General features: G+C 38.2%; 1 protein-coding gene across 2 annotated transcripts in view; it reads right to left on the bottom strand.

Annotated features, from left to right (window-relative positions):
* Positions 1-4,773: 4,773 nt before the first annotated feature.
* The window catches only part of VEZT (vezatin, adherens junctions transmembrane protein), a 66,598-nt gene continuing 55,976 nt past the window's right edge, over positions 4,774-15,395 (bottom strand). For both annotated transcript variants that reach the window (XM_068400552.1, XM_068400554.1), the window contains exons 10-12: positions 12,855-12,955; positions 11,506-11,713; positions 4,774-7,526 (exon numbers count right to left, since the gene is read on the bottom strand). In XM_068400552.1, coding sequence (XP_068256653.1) covers positions 6,931-7,526; positions 11,506-11,713; positions 12,855-12,955 — 905 coding nt within the window. In that variant the 3' untranslated portion in view covers positions 4,774-6,930. The remainder of the gene's footprint in view (positions 7,527-11,505; positions 11,714-12,854; positions 12,956-15,395) is intronic.

Raw genomic sequence — 15,395 nt, 5'->3', positions numbered from 1 at the left:
GGAAAGCATCGGTCACTCTCTATTTGGAAATTTGAGATTATTTTCCGTTCTTGTCCATGCAGCTGGAGAAGGTCAGGAAGCAGTCTTTAAATATCGAGATTTGAGCACAAATCAAGCCAACTAATGACACTTATTTTGGGATCTTGTACTAGAATTACAGTTATTTCTAAAACACAACTGGTGTTTTTCAGTAAGGCAGAATTACTTATAAAAGCCAATATGCACAAAAGGGTGGTATAAATTTGAGCTGCCATACATTATTATTTCTGTTTTGACTGTAGTACTCCCCATTATGGTGTCTGCCTTCTGTTTCAGTTCTCAAGTCAACTGGGACAGTCAGCATACATTTTCTAGATCTAGTCATTCAGATGCTGAAGATACAAAAGAATCAAGCTGTGTTACAAACACACATAAAATGAATTTGTGTATTATTTTAAGATCTGAAACTCTTAAAGAGTGGTGGTGATGGGAGAGGACCATGGGTGTCACAGGGACCAGAAATGTGAAAAAAGTAAGCAGAAAAGAGAAGAAGACATGCATGACAATTTCAGTTTTACTGGCAGTATAACAAACAGCTCTTAGAGACTCTGTGGAGTAAGACACAACAGGTCTTGGGCAGTCTAGGCCTGAAGGAAAAAAAATGGAGGAGTCAAAATGAGTGAGGAAAATAATGAGTGGCATCATCCTCAATCAACAGAAAATACAGAGAGATGAAGGAAGCAACATATGGAGTTGAGTTTATCGCGCTTCAGTACAGATACTAATGATGTCAACTCACAGCATGTAAACATTAATTCAAACTGATTTAAATTCAAGCTATGTCATTCCTCCTCATCACCCAGGCGTGTATTCCCTCCTGCTCCCCTGAGATGCTACTAGTGCTCTTTCAACCACACGATGAATTAGTTGAGGGAGCCAGCTGAAAGTTAGAGCAGTGGTGCATTTTCAGCCAGATCCATGTCCTAAGTCACTCTGTGGTTACAAAAGCCAGCCTAAAGGAGGGACTGAGATTGCATGGCCATGGCAGGGCTGTGGCAGCCTGGACCTGGACTGGTTTAAGCTGCTATAGAACTGCATCCCCTAAAGCAGACTGTCTGTGAGGCTTTTAAGCTTTAAAGCTGAGAAGGCATAAAGGTCAAAAATATGCTGATCATGTGAAAGTATTCAAGTTTTCGTCCTATTCAACCCTTTTAAAATAAGCCACTTTGTAACAGAGAAACAAACCCTTTTTCTTCATCTACTAAATTACAGTCACTTCTTCAGAATCCTATATTCAATTCAGAAAGTGTAAAATGGGCTAACAGAGCATTCAAGTTGTTGGGTCAAGTTTTATTCTGACAAACCTGCCAATAACTTAAGAGATGGCAGTGTGAAAGGTGAGGCAGAATATCAAAAACAGTTACATATTGATCTGTAGCTCAAACTATATTGCTGTATCCATCTACAAAGCAAAGTTCCCGGTAGGTAGATTTTACCTCTACCTATGACCATGTCTTATTCTCACAGTTACTGTACCATTACCACCTATCTGATTACTGCACTAATTTCCAAGTAAAAATAAATAAAAGTATATTTTTTGGCATTTAAAATTCAAGGTGGTAAACTGAAAACATATACATGAGCAAATTAAGTATCATGAGAATACGAATAAAGCACACCCCGAAGCATTTTAAAAATTAGGCACAGAAGCCTTCAGTTTGATCTCTGATAACCTTGTGTGATAATATATTTTGTGATACATGCTTATTAAACAGAGATCAGAACAGCTCTGAAAAATCAAGCTCAAATTTAAACAAGTGTTGTTTGGCATCTTTAGTTTGTGTTAGACCAGGTGGCAGCTGTTGGAAGATCATTTTGATTTAACAACTTTTTGTTTTCTTAGCAAGGAAAAACATTCTCCAGCCAAATCCTGCTGACAGTGAATAAATATTTCTCCTCCATTAGACCAAATATTTTCCTTTGTCATCCTAACAGATAGGAGTAAAAGATCTAAAAAGATTTTTTTTTCCCTGTATGGACACAAATGTATTTGAATGGTTGAGTGTTTTATGGGAGGTGATTATTACTCCATACTCAGCACTGCTGAGGTTACATCCGGAGTACTGAACCACACTTTGGTCATTATACTTCAAAAACTGGACAGGTTTCTAAGGAAAGCAACCAAAAAGTGGAAAACGTGACCTCTGCAGAAGGACTCAGAGAAGTGGACTTGCTCAGTTTAAAAAAGAAAATTAAAAACCATTATTGACAAATCTTCTTGTTTGTAAAAGACCGCTATAAAGATAAGTACATACTGGCATTGGGACTAGTAATAATGGACAAAACATGAAACTGAACAAATTTATGGAAGAGGATTCCATCACGACCCGACAGCCACCCCACTGGCTCAAGAAGTCCCTGAGGCACAAATTGTTGAGAAGGAGCCTGGGGAAACATCACTACATGATCTCCCTTTTCTGATACTCTTCCCTCAGCATTTGCTATTAGTTGCCATCACTGACAAGATCCCTGAGTAGCCTGACCCTTTAGACTGACCAACTCTCACACTCTGCCTGCTTTTCCAGATGAGACAGTACAAAACCCTGTAGATTCTAAAGAGTAATTAGCCCTGGGAACAAGCCACTTGCAGAGCAACAGCAGCCCTTCACTAAATACTTTAAAGAACATGGGCAGTTTATTATACTTGACCCCTTGTTTCTGTTAAAAAAAAAAAAAAAAAGGAAAAAAAGAACAAAAGAACAAAAGGGACAGACTACAAGATTACGAAGTTCAGTGTGGGCCAACAACTTTACACAGTCCACTGTTTAGACGGGTTTTTTTACTAGCAAAGTGATTAATAAGACAGTTGCAAATTCTGCACTTCAGATACACATAAAATTTCCAATCCTGTAAACAAACAGTCGGGTCACACACGGACAGGTGTGCTCAGGACAAAGCCTGAAAAATCAGTAAAACTGGCAACTCTACTAGATTTCATCTTTTATTTAGATAACTAAGCGCAAGTTTGAGTGATGTCTAGTAATACTCGTCCAGGAGTAAAACTGTCTCATTACTGCAACTGATGGCAGGAGCCTTCACATTTGCGAATCTTGCTTGTAGTTGGCACAGGCACGTTTGACTCTCTTTGAAAGATTCTCGATTATCTGTAATTCTCAAAATTTGCTTCCATTACACCACTGTTTCGTTTCTGTCATGAAGACATATACTTTAAAAAAGGGACAAGTAATCTTTTTATCACAGATCTTTGCCCCCATTTAAGCCTTTACCTAGATCTTTAGCTGTAAAGTTAAGTGACATAAAACACGTGGTGCTAGATTGCAATCCAACCTAAGAAGCAAATATAATCTTTGGAGTGCCTTCTGGGTAGGACAGGAGGAGAAGAAATTATTTAACCCTAAGATAATTGTTTCTTTACAGCTTCACAGAGCTGCTAATTGGAAATGGAATAGGTAAAATGCATTTATTGTTAGCTCTGCTCTTCGCAAGAAATTTCATCTCCTGATATCCTTTGGCATAATCCATTATTTAGTGTGGATTTCCTGTTAACATGTTTCATAAAGTTACAAAGTTCTAAGAAGTAAATGTTCTGTTTTCACAAAAATCCCTATCTGGGGTAATGAGCCCAAAGAGCAACAGGCCAGCACTCAGACCTCGACATGCTCAATATATTAACACAACTCTTTAGTGCTAATGCACACTTTAGTGTGTTCTTGTATTTTAAATGCAACAATAAATCAAGATTGCCAAGAAATCTGTCAGGTTCTTGAAGGAATCTACAGCATGTACGCACATTCCTTTCAAATGACATAATCATGAGGAAATCTGGATTATAACAGACTACTTATATGCAGATGGATATTATGGTTATTAAACCCAGGGAAGCTATGCTTTCTGTGCTGTACACTGTTAGTCATATTTTTCTGCAGGGAGAATGTTAAATAAATTAAAATAAACAACCTGATGGCTGTTACATATAGAGTGATTGAGAGGCAGAGGAAGCAAGTGAGCCCAGGTGTTCATATAGTGCAGCTTCTAAGACTGCATTAAGTAAGACCATGCAAAATCGTTAAACTGCTTGTAGAAAATCTGTTTTGTTCAAAAGTAGGATCAGAACTTGCTCCAAAAAGTCATACTTTGATCATACCCATGTCTAATGTCAAGGCTGTCATTTCACAGTCCACCGTCTTTGCCAATAACGTAAATGTGAGCAATCCCGAGTCTCATGCCAGCAACCCAGTACGTGCTGATACAGCTGTTTGGAGGTAAATGCTGTAAACTGCATCACTGCAATAAGAACGGTGAAAAATAACCCCTAAAAAGAGTGGATTTTTGATCCATGTGGACTCAGTGACCTGGTTTATAACATGGCTACAAAAACTTGTGTAGAGCCAGCTGACAGGTGAAAATGAAGAACTTATGATGGATGGGGTTTCTTAGGCCAGTTTCATCACCAAGACCAGCATGTTATAAAACCAGCTCCCAAGTGAGCTGCCAAAGTAGATTCTCCAGGTCTTTTGCTAAAGACTGCAGCAAAGGAATAAAGAGCGAGCAACTTTTATAAACGTGAGATCTGAAACCTATTTTAGTAGCAACACAAAGCACTCAAGCTACTACTGACTTTATCCAAAACTGTGAGGACAGTGATAATTCAGATCCTAAATCTAATCATTTTCCCAAGTTGCTATCATAGCCATACACATTGTAAACTAAGATTTGGATCCCATGGGAAAAGTTCAGGAGTATCAGTTCTGGGACACACAACATCAGATTGTGAGATGCTAGTGGATGAGTTAATGGAAAGATATTAATGGAACATACATTTAGGCAGTCAGAAAAATTAGCTAGGAATAAAAAAAATCTGGGCACTTCGTGAACTAAAGGATCTCAAGTCAAGGATGAGGAAGACTTATTTTTCAGAAGCATGGACAATGCTTCAAACACAATTTATCCAAAGCAGTTGTTCTAGACTTGATAAAAAATTGCTTACCACAGAGAAAATAAAACAGTGTTTCATCATCTTAGCCTAACCTTTACAAGCCTACAGAAGAACATACTCTACACTAAGAGGAGGCTTAACTTCTGAATACACTACGAGAAGCATCTTTTTTTTTTCTTTTACAAGTTCCCCAAGACATCATCCATTCAGCTTCCAGTCACTGACACAAAATTAAGGGCACAGAACACAGTGTTACTGGTTAATGAAGAATGGCAAAACATTCTCTTCCCAAAGTCTGTGTGTGAGGGAGAAGATAGGTATTATATTGTGAAAGAACAGTGTAAGTCACATACTCCCTTCTCTATCAATTGATATTTACCTTTTTATGGTCTGTGAAAAAATCCACATATTTAACAGCGTTCATACAAAATCACTGATAGGGAGGTTGAAAGAAAGCACTTGTTTTCTGACAGATGGTCAAGAGTTCCACCCTAACCTGCTGACCTTCGTTAGCTTCCCCACTTCCCCTGACAGCATCCTAGGAAAGATATTGCTCCCAACCACTTGCATCTAAAAATCCCTTTATTCTATAGAATCAGCAAGAGGCAATAAATACTGGAAGTAACTGGTGAGGTGTTTTGTGAATGGAAGTGTATCCAGGTCCAAGGAGAGTATTCCATACAAAGAGGCAGCTCTCTCGCCATCAGACACATGAGACTTTTGTTTCATTTTGTGTCAGAGGGCAAAAGGGAGAGAAGGCAGTGAAACCATTAACCAGCTCCTCTGTGAGGTGAGCAGCAGTTTGCTGCTCCTCGTAACACCATCACAGAGAAAAAAACAACCCCCATAACCTTGTACCAAACACCCAGACTTCAATGTCAACTAAATTACAAGATACACCTCAGAAAATACACGGTGCTTGTTCTCTCATGGATTCTTAATCACACAGGTTATAGTTGTGATCTAAGGAAGAATGAAAGAACATTAGGAAAAAGCAAGTATGCTGTTTAAACAAAATACTGTATGTTGTTAAGCACTCAGATAATTTTGCTTTAAGAAAATTACTTCAGGACATAAACAAAAATGTACAATCAATCATTATATCAAATCAAACAATTATATTAAGGTTCAACTTACAAAAGGTTAAAAAATAATTAATAGCTGTTTTAATAAATAGGTATTTACTTCTCATCTATCATCAATCCAACAGATAGCTTCTAGCTGTCTTAGTACTTTCTACTGATGCGCTTACAACCCTCCCTAACATATACTACGCATTTCTCTAACATGAATTACAACATCTAGAAATCATTTATTAACCCTTCATAAAATTCTAAATAAACCTTAATATGAAGCATGACTAACTTTATACTATTTCAGCCCCGTACCCCAGGACACGCCAAATACTAGCTCTTTGAAGTTTTTATTTAAAATTCTACGTTTTAGTTGGGAGCCACATCACTAGCCACAGAACCACAAATGCCTACGGTGGCTTAGCTACCACACTGCAGACACAAGACGTGAAACAAAAGTGGTGGGGGAAAGATCACAGGGAACGGTTCAGGTTCTTCCAAAAGAAATGTCCTGGCTTTTTCGTTGGAACAAACATTGATACCATGACAACAGAATCAGAGAGCAAAGAAACGGAGTCTGTTGTAATTCAAGACATTATTTTTCCTTCTTTTTAGAAAAAAAAAACCACAATACATTGTAATATAAATAAATAAAACAGAAAACACAAAGGTAAATTCCAAACCCCATCACTTGGATCTTAAAAAGGCAACAGCCAACTATTTCTTGGACGCAGCCTAAACTTCTCTTACCTGCAAATTTTCAATATACTTAGAAGGCCTATTTAGTGTATCAGACTTAGGGAACAAGATGTATTATATTTAGGTCCCTTTTTTTCCATCCAGTATTTGCATCTTCAAACCCCCACCTTATTCTTTTCCATCAAATTGCCTGCTGTTGGTTTAACGAAGTTCAGCTCAGACTTATACTTTTCCTTCACTTTCAGAGCCTCTACCTTCATTCTCACAGTTCTCCACAAGTTCTTCATGCTCCTGTGTCTTCTCTTTCTCCTCCTCCTTATCTTCCTCCTCTTCCTCCTCCTCCTCACCTCCAAAAGTCTCTTCTTGCATTGTAGTAAAAGCAAAAGACCTGGCAGCAACTTGTGCAGCCAGACTAGATGTGAAGTTTAAATCTGTTGATACGTGGAGCTGGGCCAGCCTATGCTTGATTTTTGAATGTAATGCATGCTTAGAGGGAGACTGTGAGACCTCTACTCCATCCATATTGCTCGGCTTGAGTTCTTCAACTTCCCCTTCTTGCTGATAACACATTCTTTCTTCAGCCCCTGTAGAAATACCTTCATCAGTAGTACTGTCTTTGTTTTCCTCCATCTCAGGATCTTCATACAAATACTCTGTCCTGCTTTTATCAGCAGCATTCACTTTTGGATTACAGTCTTTTTCTTCAGATTTATCACAACTTTGGCTGCAGTCCTGCTTTTCTGTATCTGAATTCATATGTGATTCCAAATTATTTAGTAGCTTCAGCGGTTCTACAGGAGACAAGGGTTTCACTGCAGCTTAAAAAGGGGGAAAAAAATTAAAAGATAACTAAAAGCAAGCTGCTATATATAAATAATTTATTTGTGTCTGAAAAGATGCAAGACTGTAAGGGTCAAAATGGCTTAAGATAAACCCCAAAACAACAGAAACAAAAACCACAATCAAAACTTAAAACATAACAGTGTTTGCTAATCACAAAGCTGAAGTGAAATGTGATAGCTACTTGTTGTAACTACTCCTTAAAATCTGTGACATAAAGAGACAGCACGAAATTGATGATGTTTAAAACCGGCACCAAACACAGATGATGCATTCAATGTTAAAGTGAAAAACAAGTAAAACTACTGCACTGTATACAGATTTCAACTGTCTTCATTTTAAACAACAGTTTACCTAATCCAATAAAGACAGCTGGTACACGAAAAAGTCCTTATAGGTAGTATCTGATCTCATACACCACAACACATAAATACAACACGTATTCATACAGTCAGGTAAGGTGTCCTCACAAATAAAGTGTGGTTTAATTTAGCCTCTCTTGAAGTTAGTAGCAGCAGCGAGTCCCATTGCCAGCAACGGGATGCTTGCCAGGAAGTCTCTCCTCCCAGTGTTAAGGGTTAGTATAACTCGGTACAATCACTTCTTGAAGAACAGACGTCTTTCTTTTTAAGAAAACGATATAATGTCCATTTCCAAGTAACAGATTCCCTAAACTGCAGTAGCTCCATTAGAGTAGCAGCACGAACATAAATGAGAGCGGCAACAGCAGATTCCCAAGTAGCATTTCCCTTTCTAATTCCATTCTGACTTTACCCCTGTAAGCAGAGATGAAAATAACTCGGAAATACACAAACTTTTCACGGGAAACAAAATTTACGGTATCAGGATTTTTCCATCGCATCCTATTTCAGTAATATTCACTTTAGCTAGCTGATGGCAGGTGCATCAGTATGGTTGTCACATTGATAATTATTGTCATTAGCACACTGAAAGACTGTGGCTTCAAACTTGTACTGTATTGTTTGTTTTAAAACCTTTTACACCGCAGGAGCACTGCACTAGACTCATCTCAATTGTTAATGGGGTAGTTCTTTCTCCATCTTGTAAAAAACATGCTGCTGCTTATTTCTGCCCATTCACTTGAAGAGGCAGGAATATGCACAGTAATCTTATAATTTGGGAGTATAACTTGTTGCCTACTTCCTCCAAAGAATACTTCAAACACCAAAATTTCTCAAAAAATAAAGAGATACTTCAGATGGGTAGCTGGCCAATTTGCTGAGTTGATTAGTTAATAAGCAAGGTGGAATTCATCAATTCTCAGAGTGTAGCTTTCCGAATTGGAGAAACAGCTGTATAAGGACTGTTGTATGGACAAGGTGGGAGAAGGGGAAACAGCTGGGTACAACACAACCAATGACAGAATGAACTTTTTTGAGGGGAGAGGTTAGGGGAAAGACCAGAAATGATTTTGCACCAGAAGTAAGTTGTTTTACAATGTCTGACAAATGAAAACGAAGCCACTAACAACTTCACAGACCTCTTCAAAAGCACTTGCATTTTACTGGCTCAACAGGATGCCAAAGGACCAAAAACATAAGCTCACCTACGCTCCCATAAATTACCTACTGCCCAGACTGTAAGCAGTATTACCATGGTGCTGGGCCTGGGCAAATTGCTTCAGTCTGGTGCTCTGCTAAGATGATGTTTTTCTTCTGGAATCCAATCCATCATCTCCAGTTGACTTCATGCTGTGTTCTTTAAATGTATCAACTTGTTTGGAGCTGAACTCTTTTACATGGAAATCCTCACCAGCCCCTCCTTCAACAAACCAAAAACCCTAACAAATCAGAATGGCTTGCTGGGTGCCTTGACTAAAACATCAAATCCTTTGACTATTTCAGGATCTTTTTTTCACAATAATCACAAGTTAGGAGAACACAGGAGTCCTGGAATACGATCGTCCTGTAAAAGCAAGATTTCAGAGGGGTATGGAAAAGGTCCTATCACGGCCATCCATTGGCTTGGGCCAATGGAGACAAGAATATCAACCTTTCTGGGTTTAAATCTTCAAGGTAAAGCAAGCCACAAATGTGGAAAGCACAGCTCACAAAAATGTTTCTTTAAAGAATGACTCGTGCATATGGATAAATTAAAGTCTGCAGCAGTAATATGCCAGGGTCCATTATGTCATATTTAACTGACTTGTGTTTCTGTTGAATAAATAATGAAGAAATTCTTTAAAAACCAGTAGAAGATGTTATGTCTGCTGTCCACATCAGTCTTTCAGATTAGACACACACAGTCTCTGAGCCAAAAGAAGACAATATTAATTACTCTCATGAACTGCCCTCATGTTTTTCAGTTTTGTACAGGATGGAAGCAACCAATGATTAGTCCTAGGCAGCTGGAGGAAATCACACTTTCCTCCTTCTCCACCACTGAATCTCTAATCCTAAAACAATGTAATATCTATACATGGAAATGAAAGGAACCAACATGAGCCACAAAGGCTTTCAGGTGAACAATTACTGAAGACTACAGGAGTCAGCTGACTCTTTCCAGCTATGGTCACAAATGGCCTGAGGATATACTGATGCGCACAGATATCAGCTGCTAACCTAGATAAGGAAATATCCTATGCAAGCTCTCCCGACAAGAACTCTTCCTGCAGCAGTCAGTACATCTGTCAAGACTTGAACTGGTGGTAGGATTCCTTCCTTCTCCCTTCAACAGGGAGGAAAGGAAGACTTGAAGAGATTTATGTCAAGAGTTGCGTGGTGTCGCATCTCACACCAGAAGGATAATACAGAAATCCTACTCTTGAGCAGACTCTGATGTCTTAGGTTTTTTTAACTCAACTAGAAGAGAAGTCAATACCAATGGTCAAGTGATTTCTTTTACCATAGTTGTATCTAAACGGACATAAAGAAGAAAGTTGTGAAGAACAGGTATTTTTGTGGGTTTCATGTCAAAAAGAAAGAGTCTCATAAATAGGTATGGTCTGTTACTGTGTGTTTCCACTAAATTATTGAAAGACACAATCCACGGTCTTTTTTTTCTGGTAGACACTGGCAGAGGCAGAATCCTTGGATATGTTGCTAGAATTGAGGGTTGTTTTTCTTAACACAGAACATGAAATTTTTTAGAGGGCTCTTCTTAAACAGCCTTTAAGAGGAAGGGATGAAAATAGGAAAAAGAAGGGAAAAAGGAAAAGATACACTACAGCCAGTTTTAAAGATAATAAATCAAACAGCTCAAGTAGTGAAAGGAATTAAGCTGTATCCAGTCTTATTGCTGGAACAGAGACAGACTGTCTTGTTGAGGAAAGAGAAATTTTCATACTCCTGCCTTCAAGTGCAAGTGGATAGAGCTACCCAGCAGTCCTCAGAGTTAGTAAAGGCTAGTTTAGAAGAACTCTTCTTGTTAGGGTTTTTGGTTTGTGGTGGGTTTTTGTTTTGTTTTGTTTTTTAAACATATTCTGTATACTCACTCTTTCATGGAAACAAAAGCCAGTCTTACTCTTTTATGAACCTTTAATATCTCAAAGTCTAGCTCTTCACTTTAACCTATATATTTTTGTAAGTCTGGGATAATTTCTGATGGTTTCTTTAAATTCTGGAAAGTAATTTATTTATGCACTCTGATTAAAATTCGTATTTACTAGAAAGCCATGAGAGAAAGTCAGTTCAGTCTGTGTGGTTTATAGCCTGACAGTCTTCTTTATGCTGTCTTAATATTTTAGTATGTTTACTACTTCAGCTCAATATTTTGTTTAGAGCCAAATTCCCATTTTTCTGAGTTCTTTTCAGTATCAGGTAAAATGATTGCTCCGAGTAATATAAAGAGATGGAATAGCACACTAAGGCCACACAGCTCTATCAAAGACATTACTATAGCTAAGTACTGTCTGAAATCTAACAGAGTCAGAAGCTGATGGCCAACAGACACCTACCCTTTCTTAGAAAGGAATTAATTTTCAAAAGCAATGCTTACCATGGTCGCTGAATAGCAGCTGTTTCCATTTCTGTCTTTCTATTTCTGAAGCTTTACATCCCAGTACAGATTTCAGTTCTTGTAATACCCTCTTAGATTCCTGTCTCTCTCGTTCTTGTCTCTCTCTTTCTTCCTGGGTAAAGCAGTAAAAATCTTCCCTTCTGTATTCATTCTCTGTATCTGAATAATCAACATATGCTTCCAATTCCTAAAGAAAGAAAGAAAGAAAAAAAATGTTGATCTTCACTGTCAGTGTAGACCCTGTCCTACAATCCGATGCATCATCAAGTGATCTCAACACAAGCCAATCACAGTAATAGGATGGAGCCCTGTTTGAGTGGAGCCGGTGGATCTGACACTGCTCTCAGTTATATTTGTACAATTTTGGAGCAAGTCCAGTCGTTTAAAGTTAACATAACTGCAGTCACCTAAGATTTACTTTCATACACAAGTATGATCAAGTGATATACCTTGAAAATGGGAGTCCATTTCCCCATAATTACAGGTGGAAATAAGTAATGACAATGTGGGTTTGGTTTTTTTTTTAATTTACACCATAAGCAATTCTTCCTCAGTCAGGTATCTTGCTAATTTAACTTACATAAATCCTTATTAAGAGGACGTTGAGAATAGCAAACTCCTCCTCCAATTTTAACTATATTGGCTTACAAGCATCAGAAAACAGAGCTCCATTTGATATGGAAAAAAATCAAGAGAGAATACATGTGGGGGGGGGGGGGGTGGGAGAAGGTGAGGGAGGGACAGAGCAGAGCATGGGTGTTCAATCTGCTTTCAGAACGTGTCTGCCACTCAGTTCTGGGATGGAGGAGGCCAGCTTCTCTTCAAGACAGCCCAACCATCACACATGAGTTCCCCAAACAGCACAAAACTGTTCAGTGTCACAGTCTGTTTTAGGTATCCAAAAATGCAGAGATTACTTAAACTGAAGACAGGCTGGTTTGTTCTGGAGCTTGTCCCTTTTCCAGCTGTGTCAGCTCATCTAACAATACACAAGTAGGACTCTTATTTTATATACCGCCTTTTAGCAATTCACATTTTTTCCTATATTACTCTGACTTGTGTTGCTGCTCTCCTTTTGTCACTTACTTCTAATTTTATATATATGAGAAGTGAATGCTAGAGCTCTTTTTTCCAGGATGGGGAACACCTCCCCATGGAACAGCAAAATACATCATTTTTTCCTATACGTCCAGTTATGAAATGGCACTGGCTACCTACTTGATCTGTCTTGGCAAGACAAGAAGGTCACTGCACAAGCAACTGAAGAAGGAATGGATACAGCAAACAAGTCCTAATTATTATTTCAAATGGTCCTATTTTTTTTTTACCTGCTCCTCAGGGACTGGATCTTTGTTTTCTATGTATATGGCAGGCTGTGTTAAAGGTACTGTAGTACGCTGTAGGTTGTCACAGGAAACTTCAAGTTTGCCTTTAGGGGGAAAGAAGAAAAGGGATTAAAAAAAGAAAAAGACTGAGTGTTGACTCATTCAGGCAGTGTCCAGGCATTTTCATTAGGCAGGATTGGCACACATGAAAAAAAAACGTGAGAAGACTGGTTAGAATACATTGAAACACTGTGCTAGAGAGCACTTAAATAACTTAGCTATTTTGATATAAGCTGGGTCTGATGAAACTCATCTTGAAATACTTCAACTAACAAATCTGAAATTTTTTATAGACTTTGAAAACCTGCAGATGGCAAGAAAAATTGGTTAAACCAGAAAAGAGACTTGGTGCTCAAGTTTAAAAAGAGAAGTAGAATAGTAAAATTACAGGCAAGTCAGCTTCAAGTCATTGGAAAATACTGGAACAAATAAGCAGAATTTACAGGAAGCTATTTGGAAGGTAGCAAGGAGCTAAGTGACAGCCAGTGTGAGTTTGTTGAGAACAGAAGATGTCAATTCACTCCAGTTTAATTTTCCAATGCAGTAACAAGTCTTGTAAATAGAAAGAAGCCGAAGACATCCTGCGTTTTGTTTTCAGTATCGCTTTTGACATGGTGTCATGACATACTCATAGGCAAAATGCATGGGCCAGGAGAAGTTGCTATTAGGTGCATAGAACAGTCTCTTGGATAATCAGAGTGTAGTTACCATTTTCAGACAGAAACAATACATTGAGTGAGGATTTGTCTCAAGTCCAATACTCTTTAATATTTCCAATGGGTGAAGGAAAAGAGTTTAAGCTTATTAAATCCGCTGACATTGGGATAACCTGCAAGGATACTGAAGGGCACAATTAGAACAAAAAAAATACTGGAAAATCAGAGATACAGCCCAAGAAGAATTGGATTTCAGATATACCAGTTTGGTGACAGTGGCCACAAATTTTTGTGCTTTGGAACAGTCAAATGCACAAATATATGACACCTGACTGGGCAGCACCACTGAGAAAAAGATGTGAGGAGCCTAGTAGTCAACTATACCCTGCTGCAAGCAAAAAGCCAAACTACATACTAGTACGTATAAACAACAGCACTGACTGTTAGACACATGAAATTATATTTCTACTCTGGCACTGAACAGGCTGTGGATAGAACATAATGCCCAGTGTGGGGCTCCTTCATTCAATAGTACTGTGGATCAACTAGAGGGAGTCGGGAGGAAAACAGTGGATATGCTCAGAGGACTAAATAAAGTATAGCTGTCAGGGACAAGCTAAAGGATAGAGTCATGCAGAGAAGATAGAAAGAAACATACTAGCTGTCTTCAAAAATGTAAGACCCATAAAGAGGAAATGAATTTTCATTGTGGGTGGATCAAAAATACTGGTTTTAAATTTCAGCAAGAGATATTTATATTCAGTAATAACTTTCTAGTGGTAATGGAGTTAAGTGCTGGAATAGATGCCTGGAAATACTGTAAAATGTTTCTAAAGAGAGGTTTTTAGGAATAGGTAAACAACATTTACTCACAAACACTGATTTACCCTTGAGAAGGGAAATGGACTAGATGACGTCGCCAAGCCCCACCTATCCCTATTTTCAATTTCTAATCTATACATTGAGAATACTTAGGGATGGTGTTCTGGAAGCAGGCAGTTCACATTAATGACAGTTTTAATGGCGCTCAGTTACTTGCTTTTGCAAACAAGGAAAGTGTGTAATTCCCTAGTTGCTTGGGCTGAGCTAAAGATTTGACATTCCAGAGGTACCTAAATGCAAAGTTTAAAAGGTGAAGCATGTAGCGAAATTTGAAGTAAGTGGAAAATTGACATGAGATAATTATTTTATAAATATCAAGCCATAGCATATGTCCATTGCATAACCCTGCTTCAGAATAAAAATATTTTAATAATAATAATAATGACAGCAACAGTAGAAATATGCTCCTGAAGGTATGAAGACAAATTTGGAAGAGTATGTGGAAGTTACTAACTAAAAGCTTGCCCTCCTAAATCAGAGGAGTAAACCAGCTGCTCTAATATGTACAGGCTGCACTGTGCCACCTATATGGGATGATACCATTGCTAAGGATATGCTTCAAGATCATGAATTCACAGTGTTTAACTAAAACTTCTCCTGCTTTAGTTCCTCTCCAGTGGATCAAAGGACTGCAAGATCCAGGAGCTTGCAGCAGAGTACTATGGCCTTGCTCTTATAAATATCTAAAAAAATTGTATACATTTGCAAAGATAGAGACAGTTTAAAGGGAAAAAGGATGGCGCTTAAACAGTTTGAGGGTTATTATTTCAAAGATCATTAAAACAACACTGTAACTAGCCATAAAGGGTACCCCATTCTGTAAAATTAGCAGCAGACTACTACATGCTTAAGTGGCAAATCAGTTTTACCAGTGATAAAAAGAGGCGAAAGAATAAAGAGAAGATGGCTGAAAGTCTAGAATCAACTCATGTTGGAAGTGAGCAAA

Source organism: Nyctibius grandis, chromosome 5 (genome assembly GCF_013368605.1).
Source record: "Nyctibius grandis isolate bNycGra1 chromosome 5, bNycGra1.pri, whole genome shotgun sequence".
Lineage (NCBI taxonomy): Eukaryota > Metazoa > Chordata > Aves > Nyctibiiformes > Nyctibiidae > Nyctibius > Nyctibius grandis.
This window is presented reverse-complemented; position numbering and strand designations above follow the sequence as displayed.